The 20,774-nt window shown below is 37.9% G+C and overlaps 4 protein-coding genes across 5 annotated transcripts; 3 read left to right on the top strand and 1 right to left on the bottom strand.

The window, feature by feature from the left end:
- The first annotated feature begins 674 nt into the window (after positions 1-674).
- Positions 675-1,430, top strand: LOC120000078 (calvin cycle protein CP12-1, chloroplastic-like). The gene has a single exon (XM_038847951.1). It carries the CDS (start codon positions 738-740, stop codon positions 1,128-1,130), a length of 393 nt encoding a protein of 130 aa, XP_038703879.1. The 5' UTR covers positions 675-737; the 3' UTR covers positions 1,131-1,430.
- A 577-nt stretch (positions 1,431-2,007) lies between these two features.
- On the bottom strand, positions 2,008-3,324 carry LOC120000077 (bZIP transcription factor 53-like). The gene has a single exon (XM_038847950.1). The coding sequence runs from the start codon at positions 2,828-2,830 to the stop codon at positions 2,390-2,392; it is 441 nt and encodes a 146-aa protein (XP_038703878.1). The 5' UTR covers positions 2,831-3,324; the 3' UTR covers positions 2,008-2,389.
- A 2,055-nt stretch (positions 3,325-5,379) lies between these two features.
- LOC120000075 (vacuolar protein sorting-associated protein 51 homolog) lies at positions 5,380-13,892 on the top strand. Of its 2 annotated transcripts, none has more exons than XM_038847948.1 (20): positions 5,380-5,768; positions 6,415-6,554; positions 6,635-6,701; positions 6,838-6,945; positions 7,289-7,387; positions 7,579-7,656; positions 8,577-8,654; positions 8,892-9,032; positions 9,623-9,723; positions 9,868-9,935; positions 10,137-10,210; positions 10,327-10,393; positions 10,596-10,708; positions 10,968-11,225; positions 11,357-11,473; positions 12,161-12,232; positions 12,332-12,382; positions 12,490-12,720; positions 12,814-12,990; positions 13,145-13,892. In XM_038847948.1, the coding sequence occupies exons 1-20, from the start codon at positions 5,598-5,600 to the stop codon at positions 13,262-13,264; spliced, it is 2,331 nt and encodes a 776-aa protein (XP_038703876.1). In that variant the 5' UTR covers positions 5,380-5,597; the 3' UTR covers positions 13,265-13,892. The 2 variants fall into 2 exon arrangements, with proteins under 2 accessions (XP_038703876.1, XP_038703877.1); XM_038847949.1 differs by having other exon boundaries at positions 5,381-5,768; positions 6,635-6,689.
- A 432-nt stretch (positions 13,893-14,324) lies between these two features.
- On the top strand, positions 14,325-20,721 carry LOC119999583 (DNA replication licensing factor MCM7). Its single transcript, XM_038847246.1, has 15 exons — positions 14,325-14,483; positions 14,564-14,631; positions 14,906-14,965; positions 15,045-15,268; positions 15,723-15,900; positions 16,166-16,288; positions 16,397-16,486; positions 16,903-17,045; positions 17,669-17,846; positions 18,024-18,215; positions 18,510-18,682; positions 18,869-19,072; positions 19,513-19,678; positions 19,961-20,182; positions 20,271-20,721. The coding sequence occupies exons 1-15, from the start codon at positions 14,453-14,455 to the stop codon at positions 20,373-20,375; spliced, it is 2,157 nt and encodes a 718-aa protein (XP_038703174.1). The 5' UTR covers positions 14,325-14,452; the 3' UTR covers positions 20,376-20,721.
- Positions 20,722-20,774: the final 53 nt, after the last annotated feature.

Here is a 20,774-nt window from a genome sequence, read left to right as displayed (position 1 = left end):
GAATCAATCAATTGGAGCATAAGGAAACTTTAGAAGCTTGACTTGTGAAATTAGACTGAAAGCCATGGAAGAAGCCCACCTGCATAAAGTTGAGTCGTGTGAATGAGTACTTTGAATGGGAAAAGGGTGAGGCCATGTGATCTATTGCAAATTAGTACTTTGAACTTGTATCTACATATGAGCTAAACCTATTCGCATATGATGCGGTAAATGTTGCGACGGAGTTGAGAAAGATAAGAATAAGAAAAGACAAAACCTTGATGATAGAGAACAAAGAAAATCATGTGTTAGTATTATAATTTTTTTAATTGAATATCTATGTGGCATGTTGAGTTGGACAGCCACATAGATTATATAAGTTTATGGATGGAAAATTTAGGGACACATATCATTTTTGATGTGCCATAGGGGCACGTATGTTAACGGCTCCTATATTTTACGTGTAAGATAGGGACTCGGGCTTAGCAAAATAGGGGCCCGTATTGGAAGTCTGCTATTGGGCCACTCTTTTGCCGTGGGCCGTAGAAATATTGCTTTTGCTTCGATTTCTCCTCGACTGATATTTCGGTATTTCCCAATAAAATATCCCAAACTCGATCTAACGTGGAAGGAAACAATTGGTGGTGACCCGATAAGAGATCTGTGTTCGAGAACAATCATAACCCGCAGTTATATGTTATCCCCTTATCACTTGGACTGCGAACACCACCATTGCCAGCGAACTTAGCAGTTAAACAATGGCAGCAATAGCTAGTCTCAACCTCTCAACTCCAAGAGCACTAGCTAGGACACCAGACTCTGCCAAGGCTCAATCCTTCGGGAGTCCATGTATTCTTAACCAGCCATGGAAGAGGTGGCAAGTCGGACCGGGTCGAATTCAGATGCGACCCATGAAGGCAGCCCCGGAAGGGATATCAGAGAAAGTGGAGAAGAGCATTAAGGAAGCGGAGGAGGCGTGCGCGGGTGACCCGGTGAGCGGTGAGTGTGTGGCGGCGTGGGACGAGGTGGAGGAGCTTAGCGCGGCAGCGAGTCACGCCAGGGAGAAGAAGAAGGCGTCCGACTCTGACCCGTTGGAGGAGTTCTGTAAGGAGAACCCGGAGACTGTCGAGTGTCGCACTTACGAAGACTAGTTAGTAATTTCAAATAGCATGTTGTTTTTCAGTAAAATCTCTCTCTTTTTTGTTCATGCTATTGGAATTATGGTCCTGTTCTTTATACGATACCATCTTCAAATTTTATAAGTAGTTTACTTCTTATAAGATTGTTATCCGACAGTAAAATTTAAATCAGAATTGAAATCACATTCCTGTGAATATGTAATTTGATGTATGATTAACACAAAACTATCAGAAAGAAAATCACATCCTTCATCAGTAAGATTGATGGTACCGAATCTAAATCCTTCAAGGACCCTATGAAGAATCTTGCTATTCTGAACGTGTACTTTAGGGTGAGATTTTACCTGTGGTGATTGTTCTTTTTCTTTTTTTCCTTTTGAGGGTTTCACTAAATTGTTGGTTGATGGAGAAAAAGCTTTCTTATTGCGGAGTGATGGAGAAAAGCTTTCTTATTGCAGAGTTTGATGTTGTTTTTCTCATGAATGTGCAAAAGTCTGATTATGTAACTGTGTGAACCCCAAAAAAGGAAAAAATTGTCAGATGATCACAACCGGTGATGTTAATATAAATGAGGTAATGGTACTGAGAGGATTCCGGATGTTGTGAGATATTTGCAGATATGCCAATGATACGATTGATGCGAGAAATTCTTCGTTCTTGTTTAGGATTTCATTAGTCAACAAGAATTTGCTATTAAACTTTGATTTGATTCAAGATATCATATTGAGTAGGCGCAATCCTATGGGTTTTAGTTTCAGGATTTGATCATTTGAAAGTTCAGAGGGGGATCCTTATCGCCCAAATCCCAACCACTCACTGTCACACAAGTAAATTTCTTATCCAATTTATAGTCCGGCATGAAAAGAGGAGAGAGCAAGATATCAAAAGATTCTTTAACATTTCCCTTTAAACAATCGCTGGTCTCCAATGTGAACCAACGCCAAATAGACATCCAGATAATTCAAACCCACCACGTATATCACAAGCATGCTGAATCCATTCAAAACAACAGCAAATATGCAGAGATCAGGAACAGATCAATAAAAACCAAAACCAAAACCCAAGTTGTAAACATTGATAGAAAAAAACCAAATCCACCATGTCTTGTGAAGAATGGTGAGCTTTGACTTGACTTTATAGACAACATAAAGCAACTTAAATGGGAAGCATAACTCCTACAAAAGCACTCTGACAGAGACAAAAAAAGAAGAAGAAAAAGACAGCAATACTCCTTCCTTCCAAGAGGCAAGAACAATGAGTATGACCAATCATCAATACTGGAACATTTCAGCAGAGGCCATAATGGGCTGTAGTGGGCAAGGAACCTGCCATGGGTTAGGCAGAGGATCAGGAATCTCCGGAATGTCTAGGGCCATCCCGCTGACTTCCTCCGCAATATGCAGCACTGAATTCAGGGACCGCAGCCGATCAGTCAATTCCATCGCTTGAGCCCTCAAAATGTTGTTGGCGGACTCTATCTCCACGTACCGTTGTGTGGTAGTATTGATGGTCTGTGTGAGTTTATTGATCTCGTTCTGCAACTGGCTCACTTCATTGATCCCATCCTCCAGCTGCTTCTGCTTCCTCATTCGTGAACGTCTTGCCGATTCACGGTTCGAGATCATCCTCTTCCTCTTCCTTTCATCGAACATTGCGTAACGAGGATCGCTGTCGGATCCGGAGCTGGTTGCTGGCCTTTGCTTGGATGCCATTTCCAGCCGTTCTTCCTCAAATTCTCTTTTACTTAATATATCGGATTCTATATCCTTAAATCGTTAATTAAAACTAATCGAAATAATTTGAATTGCCAGAGACAAATAGGAATCACAGAATATGGTAGAACCAGTAGAGAAACACAACCGAGAAAGAGTGCAGAATTCGAATTCGACACATAAGGATAGCGTAATTCATCGAAAATCAAGAATCATTGGTTCTTTTTTCTGAAAACCCCCAATTTCTAACCCTAAATCGAAGAAACGGAGACAATAAAAATTCCAGACGAAAATCTCAAACACAAAAGCCCTAAATCTGGATCAGATCTGAAGATCCAAAACGAAGAGCACAGATCAGAAAAAGCGTTGGCGGAGATATCCAGAGAAGAAACAGGATAAGAGAAAAATACTTAGCTGGCGGCGTCGAAGATACGAAACGCGCAGACAGAAGAAAAAAGGGTTCGCAAAAGAGAAGCGAAAGAGGGAAGGTTTTACAAGGAGGGGAAGGGGCGACTTTATAGATAAAGAAAGAAGGGTGCTTTTGTCATTTTACCTTTCCTATGGTATTGAGCTGGACTAATAGTGTCGGTGTCGGTGTAGGTGTAGGTGTAGGTGTAGGTGTAAAACGCTGGCGTACAGAGTGACGCCAGCTGCGCGTGCAAGGTTCAACTTTCAAGGCACCCCAACGAAATCTCTCATGGGAAATTGGAATATTCTTCGGGAGATTCTCTTGCTCGGTCCAAACGTGAAAGCCATGTTATGATTTATATAAATATCCAAATTTTGTCAAATGGAAGGGTAAAGTTGGAAGGAAAGTAACAATTAACTTTACCTAATTTGGTGATAACAATTATCTTCACCTAATTTGGCGAAATTTTGGGGAAAAATATATTCAAGGAAAAAATCTTCTCGAATTTTCTAATTAAGTTAAATTCTTTAAAAAAATCGAAAAATTAGGAGGCATTGTCAATGTCTATGTTGAAAAATATTATTTTTTTTGGGGAATTCCCTAATGTATGTGATATAATCAATTAAGTTCAATGGATTATGAGCAAAAAATAATAATAAAGTTCAATGGATTGATTTAGATATGTATAAAATTTTTGCTTACAAAAAAGTTTCCTTGATTAAGCTATATTCTAGAAAAAAATTATTCTTTTTGTTATTTTTCCGAAAATAGATGAATGATATATTTTAATTTAAAATTATCTATAAATGATAAGAAAAATAAATATGGATTAAATTCCATTTTTTAGGACATTGAACATGAAAAATAAATATGCCTTTTTTTTTTTGTCCAAATCTTGTATGGTGCAAGAAGTCTTTACGTAGTACAAATTTTCATTGCCAACAGAAGTTAATGAACCTTTTTATATTATAGTCTTGACATGCACCAGTGCCACCATTTGTCCTTTTCTTTAATATTTATCAAGGGGGGAATGGGTCAGGGATTGAACTTGGACCAATATAATAAAATTATATCATTGAACCAAGTGGTGATTTCCCACAAACATTATTAGTCTAGAGGTAACCAAACATAATTGACATGTAACCTATCAGTTTGATAGTTCATGAGAGCTCAACATATTTATTCTATTGATTTAATCAATGGAGTAATTTTATTCAACTATTTCATCATATAATTCATTATCCAAATTTTATTGTTTTAATATAAATTACATTGTTTTTTAAAGCTATAATTAATTGTTTTAGTTTTAAATTCATTGTTTTTGAAATTCCATTGAAAAAAAATGGAATTAAGGTCCATCTGATAAAACTCATAGACAATGGATCTTGTTAGAAAGAGTTTTATGCGCTGATTCAGAATGTGTAATTTTTAAAAAATTTAACATGTATTTTAAGAGTTAAAACGTTTTAAAATTTTTAAAATTTTGTTTAAAATACTTGAGCTCTCATGAGTTAGCTAGCACTACTGGTAACCAAATGGTCCAAATCCATAACTTAAAAAAATTTAATTAGGATATTATATAGATTATTATGTTTAACAAAAAAATGCAGGTGAACGTGGCTTCATAACTTGTATTGAAGCTGAGAATGGGAGATAGCCTGGTTGGTCTGATTATTTGCCCAGGAACTTGAGGTCCAGGGTTCTATTCTCACCAGGAGGGTTTGGGATTTGGGTAGTTTTCCATCCGCTGTGGTGGCCTTCATGCCCCTCGAGCATGGCTTAGCGTGTGTTCCCCTGGGGGCATTAGATCTAGGGCTTAGGGCTTTACTTATCGGGTCCGGCTCAAGCCCACTAGGCCAAGGGCTTAGGGCTTCTTCCTTTTGTGGCTGCAAAAAGCTAATTAGAGCCAAGGTTTTCAGGCTTTCTTTATATGGGGGACTTTTTTGTTCGTGTCGGGCTCGTTGGAGTCCTGGCATAAAGCCCATTACATATATGGTTTAGGGCTTTACTTATCTGGGGCGGTATGAAGGTCACTAAGCACTAGGTCTAGGGTTTCGGGCTTTATTTTTATGGGGCGGCTTTTTTGTTCAAGTGTTGGGCTATATTTTTATGTCCAATTAGATTACAACTCCTAATTAGGAGAGGGAAGCCTAAATTAGGAGAGGAAAGAGCGTCGCAGAGGACAGAGAGAGAAAGTTCACGAATTGATCCTTCAACATTGTCCGTAGACTGCTCGAAAACACTCGAGTCTCGTCTGTTCTAAGTTTCCAGTTCATACTCTCCAGGTCTTCGATTCAAAAGCTAAACAGTACGCGGAGGCGAATCGATTGAGAGCCTTGCACAGATAGATTAGAAGAGATGGCGTTGGACGACGTCCCATTGGATGATAAAGCGAAGAGAATGAGGGATCTACTATCGAGCTTCTACTCTACAGATCCTACCATGTCTGCCAACGGTTCTTCGAAACACGGGACCCTTGATGCCATTAACACCGTCTCGTTTGATCCCGATCACTACATGAATCTCCTTGTAAGAAGTTGTTACGCTGTAGTGTAGATATATTGTATAGAGAATTATAATGTTGGCTATTGTAGTGTAGATATGTTTGCTCGTGCACCTGCGTGTTGTTTTGACTGCGGTTGATCGAGTTCCTTGTGAGTGTTATGACCGAATTTTGAACTTGAAGGTTTCCGAGTTTGTTGCATCGTGAGATTTGCCTTTGATTTTGCATATGTGATACAGGTGATTCTTACGAAGGAGAATATCTATATGATAGTTTTTTTGTTGAGAAATCTGTTTATGGAGGATTCTTTTGATTACCCTTTTTGTGTTGAGGAATTACGACAGGGTTTATGTAACTGAATGATTGTTATTGCATTTTGAATGGCGGGACTGACATGTTATTCGTCTTGATGCTGATCTGAAACTTTCACGATTCAATATGCAGAAAGGGTTGACTAATAGTTTTTCTGTTCTGGGTTGGGTGGCGTGTTATCTAGAATTGGTGCAAGTTTCTTAAGTTTGTCCACACATTGCAATCAAATTGTCCTATTTTTAAGATAAATCAGAAGCTCATACAATTGCTTTGCTATACTTTACATGGAGACCCTGCAATTGAAGGAATCATCGGGCATTGGGTCATTTTGGTTTCTAAAACCTGTCTTAAAACATGCAGGTCGAAAATTCAAATTTGGAGGGGCTACTGCAGAGGCATGTTGAAATGGCTGCTGAGATTAAGAATCTTGACACTGACTTGCAAATGTTAGTTTATGAAAACTACAACAAGTTTATCAGCGCTACAGACACAATTAAAAGGTAGTAATTTCCATTTGGATTTTGATTTGTCGTGGTCATGATCTGTATTCTTTAATGTAATAGAATTTTTTCTAAATCAGGATGAAGAATAATATTGTCGGCATGGAAGCAAATATTGAGCAACTCCTTGACAAGGTCTCTCGTGAGGTTTTTTTTTATTTATTTAATCTTAATGTTTTTTGAATATGTACGGTCAGTTTTTGATTTAAAAACAAGTACGAAAACGGAGGATAGTGATGAATCAAATCGCTGCAGATATCATTGAATCCGATATTCATTGCAGATAAAGTCCGTGCAATCCAGAAGCGATGGGGTAAACACATCTCTTTTTGAGAAGAGAGAACATATAGAGAAATTACATCGCACACGTACGCTTTTGCGTAAAGTTCAGGTATTGGAAAGCTGTCACACCTTTTTTAACTCTGTGTTCTGCCATTTAACTTCCTTTTTTTTAATACCCTCCTCCCTGTTCCTCCATGTGTTTGGGTAACATGGAAAGATTGTGGCTGTTGAATATGGAATTTCACAAATTTGTTCATCCGCATCCTTTTGTTACTTTTTGGGTGGGGGTGGGGGCGGGGTTATGCAAGGGTTGCTTCCATTCATCCTTCCATTGGGTTCAATACTGATACACATTTTTTTTTATGCATGTTTTTACTTACCAATAGTAAATATAAGATTGGTTTTTGGTCATGTATGGTCACATGGATTACATCTTCTGTGGAAAAGAGCAGTTCATTTATGATCTACCTGCCAGACTTGGAAAGTGTATCAAATCGGAGGCTTATGCTGATGCAGTCAGGTTTTATATTGGGGCAATGCCAATTTTTAAGGTTAGCTATTTTGTACTCTTTTTTTGGTGTTTCACTTTACCCTTTTCTGATATTATTCTGTGTGCTTTATTTCTTTCAGAGAGTTATTGTTGTTATTTTGGTACAACTACCATGAATACAAGATAGAGGAAAGCTGTCTTACTTTTTAGAAATTATTGTTTCAAATGTTGAATCTTTGTGTTCATTTCTAGGCATACGGGGATTCATCATTTCAGGACTGTAAGAAAGCATCTGAAGAAGCAGTGGCCATTATAATTAGTAATTTGCAGGTATAAATTTCAATATCAGGCATATGCCGGATTTTTTTTAATGCTGTTGCTCAATTGGCTTGTTGGATGGTATGGATATCTATAACGTAGAGATAGTGGTGCAACGATAAGGCCGAGAGAATTTGTATAGGAGAGAGTAGGAAGCGATGAGGAAGATCTAAAAGGACATGGCTTGAAGTACTAAGAAATGATATGGATTCTATAGGAGTTGATGATAGTATGATTCTAGACTAAAACGAATCGCTGAAACGAATATACGTAGTAGATTCCGGTTGATTTTCTCATAGACTTATGTAGCCGAACTCATACTTTTGGGATAAAGGTTTAGGTGATGATGATTATTCATTCGGCATGTTGGATGCAACTTAGTTCTAATTATTTTTTTAATGTTATATCCACTAGTGAAGTTTGGTGAAATATGTGCTATTATGTTGACACTGATTTTGATGTATTCAGATGGTGCCGTATTTCTACGTGGCTAATTATATATGTAGCTGAATAGATGTGTTACTTCATCCTGACACTAGTTGTTGAAATGTATGAGTTCCATGACTTCCTCAAACCCTCAAATATCTGATGAATTCTATGCTTTTTGATAGGAGAGCACATTTCCAAAATGAGAATTTGAAATTTTTTTTATGTGAAAGCATAAACCTTGACACAGGGATAAATTGTTATCATTGCAAATCATTCTTCAAACCCTATATAAACTTCCCCTTGTCAATGGGAATGCTGTTAAATCTACATATATCCACCCTCCCCTGTCTGCATAGTGGGGGCAGAAGTGCTTGGTTTAACTTTAGTGCAATGCTATAATACGGTTTTATCCTGTGTAATTTTGTTGACCCAGCTAAAGATCAGCTGCAAGAGTCAATAGGCGTGCTCTCTTTCATACTAAGCTATCAGTTACTTCTTTCCAGGGAAAACTGTTCTCAGATTCAGAATCAATACAAGCAAGAGCTGAGGCTGCAGTGCTTCTTAAGCAGCTGGATTTCCCGGTTTGTTTAGTACTTTTTAATTATAAGTTCAGATTTTCAATGTGTTTGTCAACATTCTGGAGATTTAACTACTTTGGGGACTCTGTTAATGCCTGCGATCTTGTAATTGCCACAACATTGTATAACTTTCTGTCTACTTTCTCCTAATATATAAATTGAGCCTTTACATTTCCACTTTGTTCTTCTATCTATCTGTTTTATTGAGCCGTTATCTTCTCATGGCCCATTCACTGTTAGGTGGACAGCTTAAAGGCAAAACTACTTGAAAAGTTAGAACAGTCCATTGCGGACCTTCAGCTTAAATCAGATGACATCACCAATGTTTTGGCAGAGGTCAAGGATCTTTCCAAACAAGAAAATAGTCCTTCTGAACATGAGGTGAGTTGCTCTGAATGGCTGTGTTTTCTTAAAATTGGCATGGGGAGGGATTATTTGGAACTGGATTGTAAGTTAGAGAATGAGAGGAACATAGAGGAGTACGTACAAAAAATGAAGCAAATTCTACTGTTAACTCATCTTAATGTGTTGGATCATGCCGCTGCCAATGGTTTGATGATATCCATGATAGGTTTTCAATCTTTCATTTTCAACCGATGCCCTCTGTAGATAATTTGAGTTTAGGCCCTGAGGAGATATATTTTGCCTAGATTATGGTGATAATGGGTTATGGTAATAAAAATCCTTGCCAGATGACAATAGTGACGCTATATAGGTCTTATTCCATTACTTTTGTTGTATCCATCAACGAAGTGGAAAATAGTCTTGAAGAATTTTGGTGGGCGTTTTTTCCATTGGTTAGCAAAACTTTGTATTCTACTGAATGATATTTCTTTTGTTCCCAAATCATGTTTCTTACTAAAGAGAGGATTTGCACTTTGTATTTATCTCTGCTTGTGTTAGTTATTTTCTTGCAGCTACATTCTCTTCTTTTAAAATTAATACCTTTTTATATTATTTTCTATAAGCAGGCTTCAGTTCGTGAATTTTCGAAAGCTATCCAAGCTTATCGAGTAATATTTCCCGATTCCGAAATGCAACTGATTCAACTTTCTCAAGACCTGATTAGGAGGTAAGGCGTCATCTTTGTCGATGTATTCTAATTGGTTTCTTTTATCTACTTTTATTTTCCGTATGCCCTTTTGTTGATTGAATGTAAAAGCATGGAAGCATTTTCCTCCGCTTATGTAGTTTGATTGGCTGTTGCTTCTTTTAGGCACTTTGAAGCTGTTGAGCGGTGTGTAAAGAAAAGGATTAATTCAGCAGATTTTCTTGATGTTCTTCGTAAGTGATAATGACTTTGCTGTGCCATCATCTCTTAACCATGCTGACTTTGGTGCACTAAAGTACTACATTATTATGTAACTTCTTAAGATTATTTGTCTCATCTAAAGACTAAAATGATGATTACAAATCATGCTTGACAATAATGTTTTGTGTAGAAGTGATTGTTGAATTGTTTTACCAAACACCTGTTGCATACAGGAATTATATGGACAGATGTGCTTCTGATTGATGAAGTGTTACATGAGGCTGCTCTCCCCAATTATTGTCTCGAGGTCACCCATCACCCTGACTTTATGAGTTATCCATTTGTTTCAATTGGATTGAATTATATGCTTCCCTACACTTAAGAATGGAAATTAATATTCTGATTGAGCATTCGTGATTGCAGGCTGGTCAGGTTGCTATCAAACAGTATCTCACCAGCACATTTTCTCTTCTTCTGCATGAGATTTCAGGTCCATTCTACTTTAGAAAGCTTTTAATTTTAACTTGTATTGTTTCATGTCAAAGAAGAAAATATGATGAATTAAATAGTTTGGATTAGTTTTTTTGTACATGCGTATTTTTTGTGAAGGACGTGGGATATAAATTCTTAGAATTTAGTGTAATTTGATGGTTTTTTAATGCCATATTACTTCACCTACATCGTATTGGCAGCTTGTCTTTCAAAGGTCCATAACGTACAGGGGGGAGTGGAAGAACATCCTTTGCAAGAAGCCCTGGAGGCCAGCAAAAAGGCATTGCTTCAAGGCTGCATGGAAGTCTTAATGGTAATGAAAACTGTACTTCACTCTGCGTTTTCAAACCAATGGCAGTTCTGTTTCCATCATATACTGTATCGTTGTGCTCTTTCGATTAATTTCTGCGAGATTCACTTGCACATTTTATCAGTTCCTTTTTTTTCTGTTCCTCTTTTCCTTACTGTGTACATCATGAAATTCTTCTACACCTGATGATAACACACTTTATTTCCCATGCATGTTCTCATCTCTCTTGTCTGTCTTTTATATTATAACCTATCCATTTCAGGACTTCCACCAACTTCTTGATACTACCTTAGAACTACTAGTTAAATTGAGGAACTTCATTATTGACTTGGTTCAAGAAGGATTTCAAGATTTCTTCAGGACACTTGAATATCACTTTGTGTCCCTTTCGGGAAGAAACAATTCGGGTCAACATCAAGGTTTGACTGAGGGGGCTGACAAAGTTCTTCCTGGACTTGTCCTGGTGCTGGCTCAACTTTCTGTTTTTACTGAACAAACTGCTGTGCCAAGAGTTACTGAGGCAAGTAGCTAATTAGCAGTTTAATGTTCTTTTTTTTTATTGTAAAAAACAGTTTACTCACAATCGTCACTTTCTCCAAACTGCCCAAAGCTATAGGGCTCGAGTTAAAGTTATTTCTTTCTGATTGTCAGGAAATAGCTTCTTCTTTCTCTGGAGGTGGTATTCGAGGCTATGAAAATGGACCTGCCTTTGTACCTGGAGAAATTTGTCGAATGTTCCGATCGGCTGGTGAGAAGTTCCTGAACCAAGTATGAACTAAGACCTCTCTTAGTTTCTGAGAATATGGGTTTATTTTTGTTAATTCCTATGAGCTGGATAGCAGTTACTTATCGTTGTCAAGCCAATCCATTACCAATGTCTTGAAAAGAATTGATCAATTTAAGATGTCTGTTTTTTGTGAACGCCTTGTGCCAGTTTTTCTAGATCTGTCAAACCCTTTTGAGATGTGCTTTAGGCACTAAAAGATTTTCTCATACTGATTTATATTACGAACACCCGATTCATTCTCATTGTAGCACTCTTGGAGATGGAGAGAAATCCAATCTGTTAGATGTTTACTTCCTGTGTTCGTCCCCCCACCCACTGCACCCCACCCCCAGTACACTATTGGATGCTGCCATTATTTATCTTTGATTTTCATAAATTTTTGTTTGTCATTGGAAATCATGTATTTATGTGAAGCCAATAGCATTGGCATGTGGAATGCACTCATTACTATACCCCATTGTGGCTGACTGGCTGTACTATAAGTTTGTTTTGGATTTATAGCTAGGGATTTACTCAGGATGTCTTTTTTTTTTTTCTTTTTGCTATTTCTGGTGAAATAGTCATTTAATTTGATTGCCATTTTTTTTATTCCTTTAATCATTTTTAATTTCGTAGTTATGGATTAGACTTAAATCCTGAATGCTTAGTCGTATTTGCATTTTATTCAGTATGTAAATATGAGAACTCGGCGGATATCAATTCTCCTAAGGAAGAGGTTTACAACACCGAATTGGGTCAAGGTCAGTGGATAAATAACAGAGTATCTGCTCATGATTCAATGTTATCCAATATTTATACTTTTAAATCATACTTCTCTAATACTTAAAATCTTTTTGCAGCACAAGGAGCCTAGAGAAGTTCATATGTTTGTAGATTTATTTCTTCAGGAGGTTTGTGCACTGCCATTCTTTTTCTCCCAACTTTTAGGTTATTTCGTTTTGGGAAAGAATTGGGAACGAAAGAAGAGACTGATGACTTCTGCTTACTTCTGCACCAGTTGGGAGCCATAGCAACCGAAGTGAAGCAGATTTTACCTCGAGGGGTTCTTCGAAGGCATCATCGGTCAGATAGCAATGGTAGCACTACCTCTTCACGAAGCAATCCACTGAGAGATGATAAACTCAGTCGTTCAAATACCCAACGGGCAAGGAGCCAGCTTCTGGAAACCCATCTCGCAAAATTATTTAAGCAGAAAGTCGAGATTTTTACGAAAATGGAATATACACAGGTAGGAGACTGATTTCTCAACCATGTTGGGGGAAGAAGTTATTAGCTGTTGATTATGCAAACTAACTTCTGTGGCTGTGCATTTGATGTGCAGGAATCTGTAATAACAACTATAGTAAAACTGTGTCTTAAAAGCTTGCAAGAATATGTCCGACTCCAGACTTTTAACCGAAGTGGTTTTCAGCAAATCCAGCTGGACATTCAGTTTCTAAGGACTCCTCTAAAAGAAACCGTTGAAGATGAAGCAGCCGTTGACTTTCTGCTTGATGAGGTTAGACCGTTAGAGGGGAAAAAAAAGCTTATCTGTACTGGTGAATCTTTGAGTTCATCAGACATATAACGTTCTTAGTGGAAGCAATCCTCAGTGTTCAATACATTAGATATGTGGTTACAAATTATGGTAATAGGATCCCTTTTTCATGCAGGTGATTGTAGGAACATCAGAGCGTTGTCTCGACCCAATTCCTCTGGAGCCCTCCATCCTAGACAAACTCATGCAAGCAAAGTTGGCAAAAACGAAGGAACGGAATCCAGTGTCTACCTGATTATAATAGGCCCAAATTGTCATTAAAATCCAGCAGGCAATAGCTTCAACTGCACAGCTTAATGGAGAGATCTATTCTTTAATCTCCAAACTAAAAAGCATTCTTGGTCATCCGCATCCATTTGTCAGTTTATCTGATTCGATGGAATGGCTGTTTGTTTCGCTTAGCTGTGTACCTTGGGAATATCTTCCTCGCGGTCATGCATAATAGGGGACTCTCCGGATTGTGTATGTATATGTATGAGAAATTAAAGTGGTGTGACAGGTTGTTAGACTGTTAGGGCAGGGGGATGCTACCTCTTGTGTGGAATTGTTGTGGTTCCTTTACATGTATCTGTGGTCCACAAATATACCTCTTGTGTGTGTGTGCGATGGATATTCTGAGTATTGTATGTAAAATCAAGGTTCTGTGGGCTTGTCTCTGGATTTAGGGCTTGGGTGCCTTGAGGTTGGAAGTTCGAGCACCAGTTGGGATTTTTTCTTGTGAAATCTTGGTTTTACGGGCTTGTCTCGCTTTTGGGTCTCTATACGTATGGATTTTGGTCAAATTTTATGTTAGAACTGTGGTGTGGAATGTTTTGGTGACTCAAAGTTTGTCTATTCAGCTATCCAAAGGGTATTTGCCGGCAGTGATTCCTTGGGTTACCAAAAAAAACTTTTTAATCTATTCTAAGTTGAGTTAATGCACTTTTTTTTTTTGAGAAGTTAATACACTTTCATCTTTCATTTGTATTTGTGAATTTTATTTTTGAAATTTTGTGTTAAGCTATATGGAAGTGCATTATTAATGAATTTTTTTAAGGGAGTGATTTATTGCTTGGATTCATGTAGCTGTTACTGGACCTTCAAAAAATTTGAAATAAAGGCTTTACTAACAATGATTAAAGCGACACTTATGGGCTTCTCCTTCATATGGTTAAGGTCCAATTAGGTTAGGAGACCCACTCACTCGGCCTGCACAATTTGGATGCTTTATCAAAGAGCTTGAATCAGGACCGTAGATCATCGTACCGCAATGCTTGGTATAAAGACACCGAGTCACAGTTTATATAATACGCTGACTTCCCGCCAAAACTCTCTTTCCCCTCTCCCCCTTTGCCGCCAAATCCATCTCTCTCAGCCTCATCTTCCTCTACCTCTCTATTTCTCTCGCTGCAACTCTCTCTTTCTCATCACGTGTAGTTGAGCCATGAAGGACCTTGACTTGGACGCCGAGAGAGGTAAGCCTGGAAATTTAGCTGCTCTTCGTCTCTCTCCTTCTCTGTCGTGTGTCAACAGTTTGATCTGTTATTTGCGACAGGTCTGGCGAAGGATTTTCTTTTGAATTTCGCTGACGCAAATGGCGAGGCCAAGTACATGAATATACTTGTGAGTTCTCTTAATTCTCGCAATAGTTTAATCAGTTTAGTAGAAGTAGATAACTACCATAATTCAAGAACCCTAGATCTTCGTTTCGGTTACCGAAAATTGTAGTGAAAGAATCCTAACGTTTTCAACCTTCGGCTAGTTTCAGGGTTCTAGAGTCTATTATTAGTTGTAGGCGAGTGAATTGAATGTTCCGTTGTTCGTTTGGCTAGATTAACATTACAATCGTTTTTCTTCTGCCGGAAAATCTCATCTCAAGTCCTTATTTCCGTTTCAGCAAGACGTTGCAAATCACAAGATCCGAGCCGTCCAGGTTGATCTGGAGGACCTGTTTAATGTAAGTTAAATGTTTTGTTTGAATTGAAAATATGATGTTTGTAAATCCTAATTTTGGCATTATTGGGTTGCTCTTACAGTACAAGGATTTAGACGAAGAGTTTTTCAGGCGGGTTACTGAGAATACCCGCAGATATATTGGAATTCTTGCGTCTGCTGTTGATGAACTTTTGCCAGATTCCACAGAGCCTTTTCCAGATGATGATCATGACATATTGATGACACAGAGGACTGAGGATGGAACAGAGAATGTGGATGGTTCTGATCCACATCAGAAGATGCCTCCAGAGATCAAGCGTTATTTGTAAGCTTAGAGAGCCCCCCTTCATGATTTTTTGTTCTTTGTGATTAATTGCCTTTTTACATAGTGTTTGCATTTATATAGGCCGTTCATCAACATTTCGTGGCAATTAAAAGTTTGTTTAACCTACTTGTGTACGCCCACTGGATGAATATCTGGCTGGCGACTTTAAAGTTTAAAGGTTTGATTGTAAGGCTTGAATGGTTTCATACTTTCATCGGATTACATCTTTAGGAATTGGCACAGATGACCCATAAGTTTAATGCAATGCACAAAGAACGTGGTCTCCATTTAGACAGATGGTCATGTCAGTTGTTGCTGGCTTTTGGTCCTTTTACTTTGTTCCATGCTTGATGTGATCTGTGAAGTATATGTTCCATTTCAAATGTAATAATCGTATCTGTTTAATATGATGAGAATACTTAATTGCCTGACACAAAATCCATTATTGATGCAGTGAAGTTTATATCAGAGCACCTTCAAAGGGGCAACCATTTACTATCAGGGAGGTGAAGGCTTCCCATATTGGCCAGCTTGTTAAAGTATCTGGTATTGTGACCCGGTGTTCAGATGTTAAGCCACTGATGCAGGTTGCTGTATATACATGTGAAGAATGCGGATTTGAAATTTACCAGGTACTGAGCTCACATCCTTCTTAACAGTACAAAAACCTCTCATATTTAATTTGCAGAAATATAATTTTCTTGATATGATTTTAGACAGTTGCCCGCGCCCTTTTACTGATTATAAAATTTTGTTTATTTATTTTTCTGGGAAGTTTAAAAGAGAGAGGTATTTATTTTGCTTGTTTTACGAAGTCATGAATATATGATCTGTCTTTCTCTTTTTTCCTCTCTAAAGACATAAAGGAAAAATTGGATCCTCTCATATGTCAAACAGGAAGTAACTGCCCGGGTCTTCATGCCCTTGTTCGAATGCCCATCCAGAAGATGCAAAACAAACAACACAAAGGGGAATCTCATTCTCCAACTTAGAGCATCAAAGTTTTTGAAGTTTCAGGAGGTTTTATCTTCGTCTGATGTTTTACTCAGTAAATGCATGCTGTACTAACTACTAAGCAAGAATTCTCTATGCATGATTTTGTAACTTTAAGCGATATTTTTTTTTCAGGCCAAGATACAAGAGTTGGCTGAACATGTTCCAAAAGGCCATATTCCAAGGTCAATGACGATTCATTTTAGAGGAGAACTCACCAGAAAGGTTGGTGATCTAGTGCATCAATTTTCATGAATTGGAATGAAATTAGTTCTTTGAATCAGTGCTAGTAATAATCATAATTTCACTGATAGTAACTTTTAACTAAAATGCAACTTTTCCCAATAAATGGGCAGCAAAAAATTTTGTTACCTTTATAGTGCTATGCAGTCTCATACTCTCACCGTGGCTACAATACAAAGGGACATTTGGTGTAGTTATTTGTTAATTGTAAAGTAAATGAGTCGTGTGAAGGAAGTGCAGCTTGCAACTTGACATCATCCACTTCCAGTCAAAATTTTGTTTCATTCACTTTCTAAGATTTGTTGGTTTAAATAGTTTGCATTGTTAACACTATAAAATAGATATTAGTCACAGGTGATGCATTTATATTTTCCATATCTATTTCTGTATGTTGTCAGGTTGCTCCAGGAGATGTTGTTGAATTATCAGGGATCTTTCTTCCTATTCCTTACACTGGATTCAGAGCACTGCGTGCTGGCTTAGTTGCAGATACATACTTGGAGGCGATGTCAGTAACTCACTTTAAGAAAAAATATGAGGAGTAAGCCCTTTTCCCTGTTCTCAACTACCCCTGTAACTGTGGTCTCGAAGTTTGTAGGTTTATTTTACCTCCCAGTTAAGAAGTTTCAATATAATAGTTCTTATAATGCAAGAATTCTTAATGATGGTCTTTTATAGGCAAGACATAGAAGAGTTTTTGCACTTCTGCTGGAGATCATTGTTTGTTCAGTTCTTGACATTTACATTCATGAGGAAAAATGGGGAACAGAAAAAATGGGTGAGATATAAGAGTGCGAAGGGAATTTTGTAGTAATTTTCAATTCACTTCACTTGGTAGTGAATTTTTACAAGCTGTGAATAAATGTGGACTTTTATGAATCTACTAATTGTATTGAATACTCTGATAATTCTTTAGGTGCCAAAAGTTTAATGGCTGACCTTTTGGTTGAAAAACAAGCCTTACTAATTTCTAACATCCAAATAAGGAAATCCAGCTTTATGAGTTCTAATAATGAATGATAGAAGAAAGCCGTGCGAGGCTTATTGTAAGATAAAATAAATTTTGTGGTATATACTCAAATGATATGGTGTCTTTTGGCGTTCTTTATGAACTTGAATGTAATGTTTAAAGTGTTCATTGGACGTTGTGGTGTTCTATTGCAGGTATGAACTTCAAGGCGATGAGGAAGAGCAGATCGCCCGTTTAGCCGAGGATGGTGATATTTATAATAAGCTGGCGCGATCCCTGGCACCCGAAATTTATGGACATGAAGATATCAAAAAGGCTCTTCTGCTGCTCCTTGTGGGTGCTCCTCACCGGAAGTTGAAGGATGGGATGAAGGTAAATGGGTCGCTTTGCTATATAATTAGTCTTTTCCATTTTTTTTGGCTTTTCCTTCGTTATTGCTTTTCCGCCTTGTCAACAAGTATTCTCTTGCTCCTTCTACAATCAAAATATGACAAAATGGGGTTTTTGCTCATTATGGTTTTTGTATGTATATTAATTTTTGGAATGCAGATTAGAGGAGATTTGCATATATGTTTGATGGGCGATCCCGGGGTTGCCAAAAGTCAGCTTCTCAAGCACATAATAAATGTAGCGCCTAGAGGAGTATACACCACAGGCAGAGGAAGCAGTGGAGTTGGTCTAACTGCTGCAGTTCAGAAGGATCCAGTGACAAATGAGATGGTCTTGGAGGGGGGAGCTTTGGTGAGACTCTTACCTCATTTTCTGCATTAAATTATTTCACTGAAAAGACACTGATACTTTATTATTGGCTACATAGAAGATTGTGGAAATTTTTCATACGGAATTTGTGTTTCTCTTGCGTAAAATGATTGAATGCCAAGCACAAAAGCTTGCTCCTGAAGGATGCCTTTTTCTGTTGCCATTTGAGTCAGTAAGCATTGATAGTTTTATTTCACATGTCTAAATAACCCCATATTATATGGTTATTGTCTAGAGCTTCTCTAGCTATAATAGAAAGGCATTCATCTGTTTCAGGTGCTGGCAGATATGGGTATATGTGCCATTGATGAATTTGATAAGATGGATGAATCTGATCGTACTGCAATCCATGAAGTTATGGAGCAGCAGACTGTTAGCATTGCCAAGGCCGGAATCACTACATCTCTAAATGCAAGAACTGCTGTTCTTGCTGCTGCAAATCCAGCCTGGTATATATCTTCCTGATGCTTTATTATTATTATTGTATGCTTATGTTTCTGCTGACGCTGCTTTGTCCTGGTTGAGACATACATGGCTGCCTTTATGGCTTGAAGCAAACCCGTTTTCATATCTTGTAATGGACTAGCCATATATGAACATTTAAGTTACTGATGGTGTTTTAATCTATGTTGAAGGGGAAGATATGACCTACGGAGAACTCCAGCTGAAAATATAAACCTTCCTCCAGCTCTTCTGTCAAGATTTGACCTTCTGTGGTTGATCCTTGATCGTGCAGATATGGATAGTGATCTTGAAATGGCTAGGCACATCGTTTATGTGCACCAGAATAAAGAATCACCTGCTCTTGGGTTCGCTCCACTTGAACCATCTATTCTCCGGTAAGTACAGACTTTAAAGTAGGAAAATAGATTATGGGTGATTAGTTCTGTACTCTGTATGACTTGCTTTAGAATTTCTCTATCTATTTACAGTCGTCATGGTTCCTTATATTGTTTAAGGGTTATCGTTGATATGCTGAACACTCGAGTTATCATGATAGGCTATTAAAGAGGCAGATATATGCTATATGGTTGAAAAGATTTAGTGTTTCCTGCCATTTCCTATGTGTACATAGATGCGTTTTTTTTTCTTTTTATACCTGGTTATGAACTGTGTTTGAATTGCCAAGCATTGTCAGTTTAACCCGTCTTCAGCATCCAAATTTCTTCGGGCTAATTAGGGACTCCTGAACTTTCTTATAGGCATTTGTAATTTCATGCAATTTACTTATGACTTTATTTTTGTTATTTGTACATGAATTTTGAACTATGCTTTGTAGTGCGTACATTTCGGCTGCTAGGAAATTATCACCTTGTGTCCCAAAGGAATTGGAGGAGTACATTGCGAGCGCCTACTCCAGCATTCGACAAGATGAAGCTAAATCAAATGCTCCTCACTCGTACACCACTGTTAGAACGCTGCTTAGTATTCTCCGTATATCAGCTGTAAGTTCTCATTTTTGTTTGTTTTCTCCTACTGTTTGCCTTAGCAAAGACTGTGGCCAACCCGTTGTTTAGAACCTGTTTTTAGGCACTTAGATCTGCTCTTTATGAGCTTTATTGGGAGAGACATTCTGGTTGATTCTGTTATCTATGCACTTTTAATGTTCTAACAAATTTAATCTTCTAGGGCAAGGGTTGATCCAGAGGATTAAGTCACTATTCTCACTAAGGATAACTTGACTTATGTCTAATATGCGTGTTGAAATTGTTTTCATTTATTTGCAGGCCCTTGCTAGACTCAGATTCTCAGATACTGTGGCCCAAAGTGATGTTGATGAAGCCTTAAGGTTAATGCAGATGTCAAAATTTTCTTTGTACTCTGATGATCGTCAGAGATCAGGTCTGGATGCCATCTCTGATATCTATTCTATCCTGCGGGATGAAGCTGCAAGAGCTAACAAGATGGACGTCAGCTATGCCCATGCTCTCAATTGGATCTCGAGAAAGGTCAGTTATGAAGTTCCTCAATCTGACCAATTTTCCCCTTATGTCATTTTTTCGTCGAAGTTCCTGATTTTATTTATTTGTTTGACAGGGGTACAGCGAACCCCAGTTGAAAGAATGTTTAGAAGAATATGCAGCCTTAAATGTGTGGCAGATACATCCCCACACCTTTGATGTCAGATTTATTGATGCTTGACAAGTGATGCTTTGATATCAGATTTATTGATCCTTTTCTAATTTTTCGGGCAGTATGGAATCAAGATATCAGTAGGTTTCGAGTTATATATTTCGAATTACTGGTTGCACATGACTTCCAAGCATACCGTCAAATTTTTAGAAACCATACTTCGTGCTTTGTGACAGTTTCTGCAGTTGGTAATTTATGCAAATTTGAACTTTGTACCGGAAAAGGTTAGACTAAGCTTCCAGTTTTCTATTACTCAACCTTGGCTTGTGTCAAAATAATAATTGTTCCACATACGGTTTTGAGCTGTGGAACATATAGGTTTGCATCAAATAGAGGCCTGTCGATCTTGTTTTAAGACTTGAGATGATATCAATGGGGATAGGGAACAAGTGTACACGTTCCAGGGTT

The sequence above is a fragment of the Tripterygium wilfordii genome, chromosome 6, assembly GCF_013401445.1.
Source record: "Tripterygium wilfordii isolate XIE 37 chromosome 6, ASM1340144v1, whole genome shotgun sequence".
NCBI lineage: Eukaryota > Viridiplantae > Streptophyta > Magnoliopsida > Celastrales > Celastraceae > Tripterygium > Tripterygium wilfordii.
The sequence above is the reverse complement of the archived record's forward strand: the minus strand, read 5'-3'. Positions and strand labels throughout refer to the sequence as shown.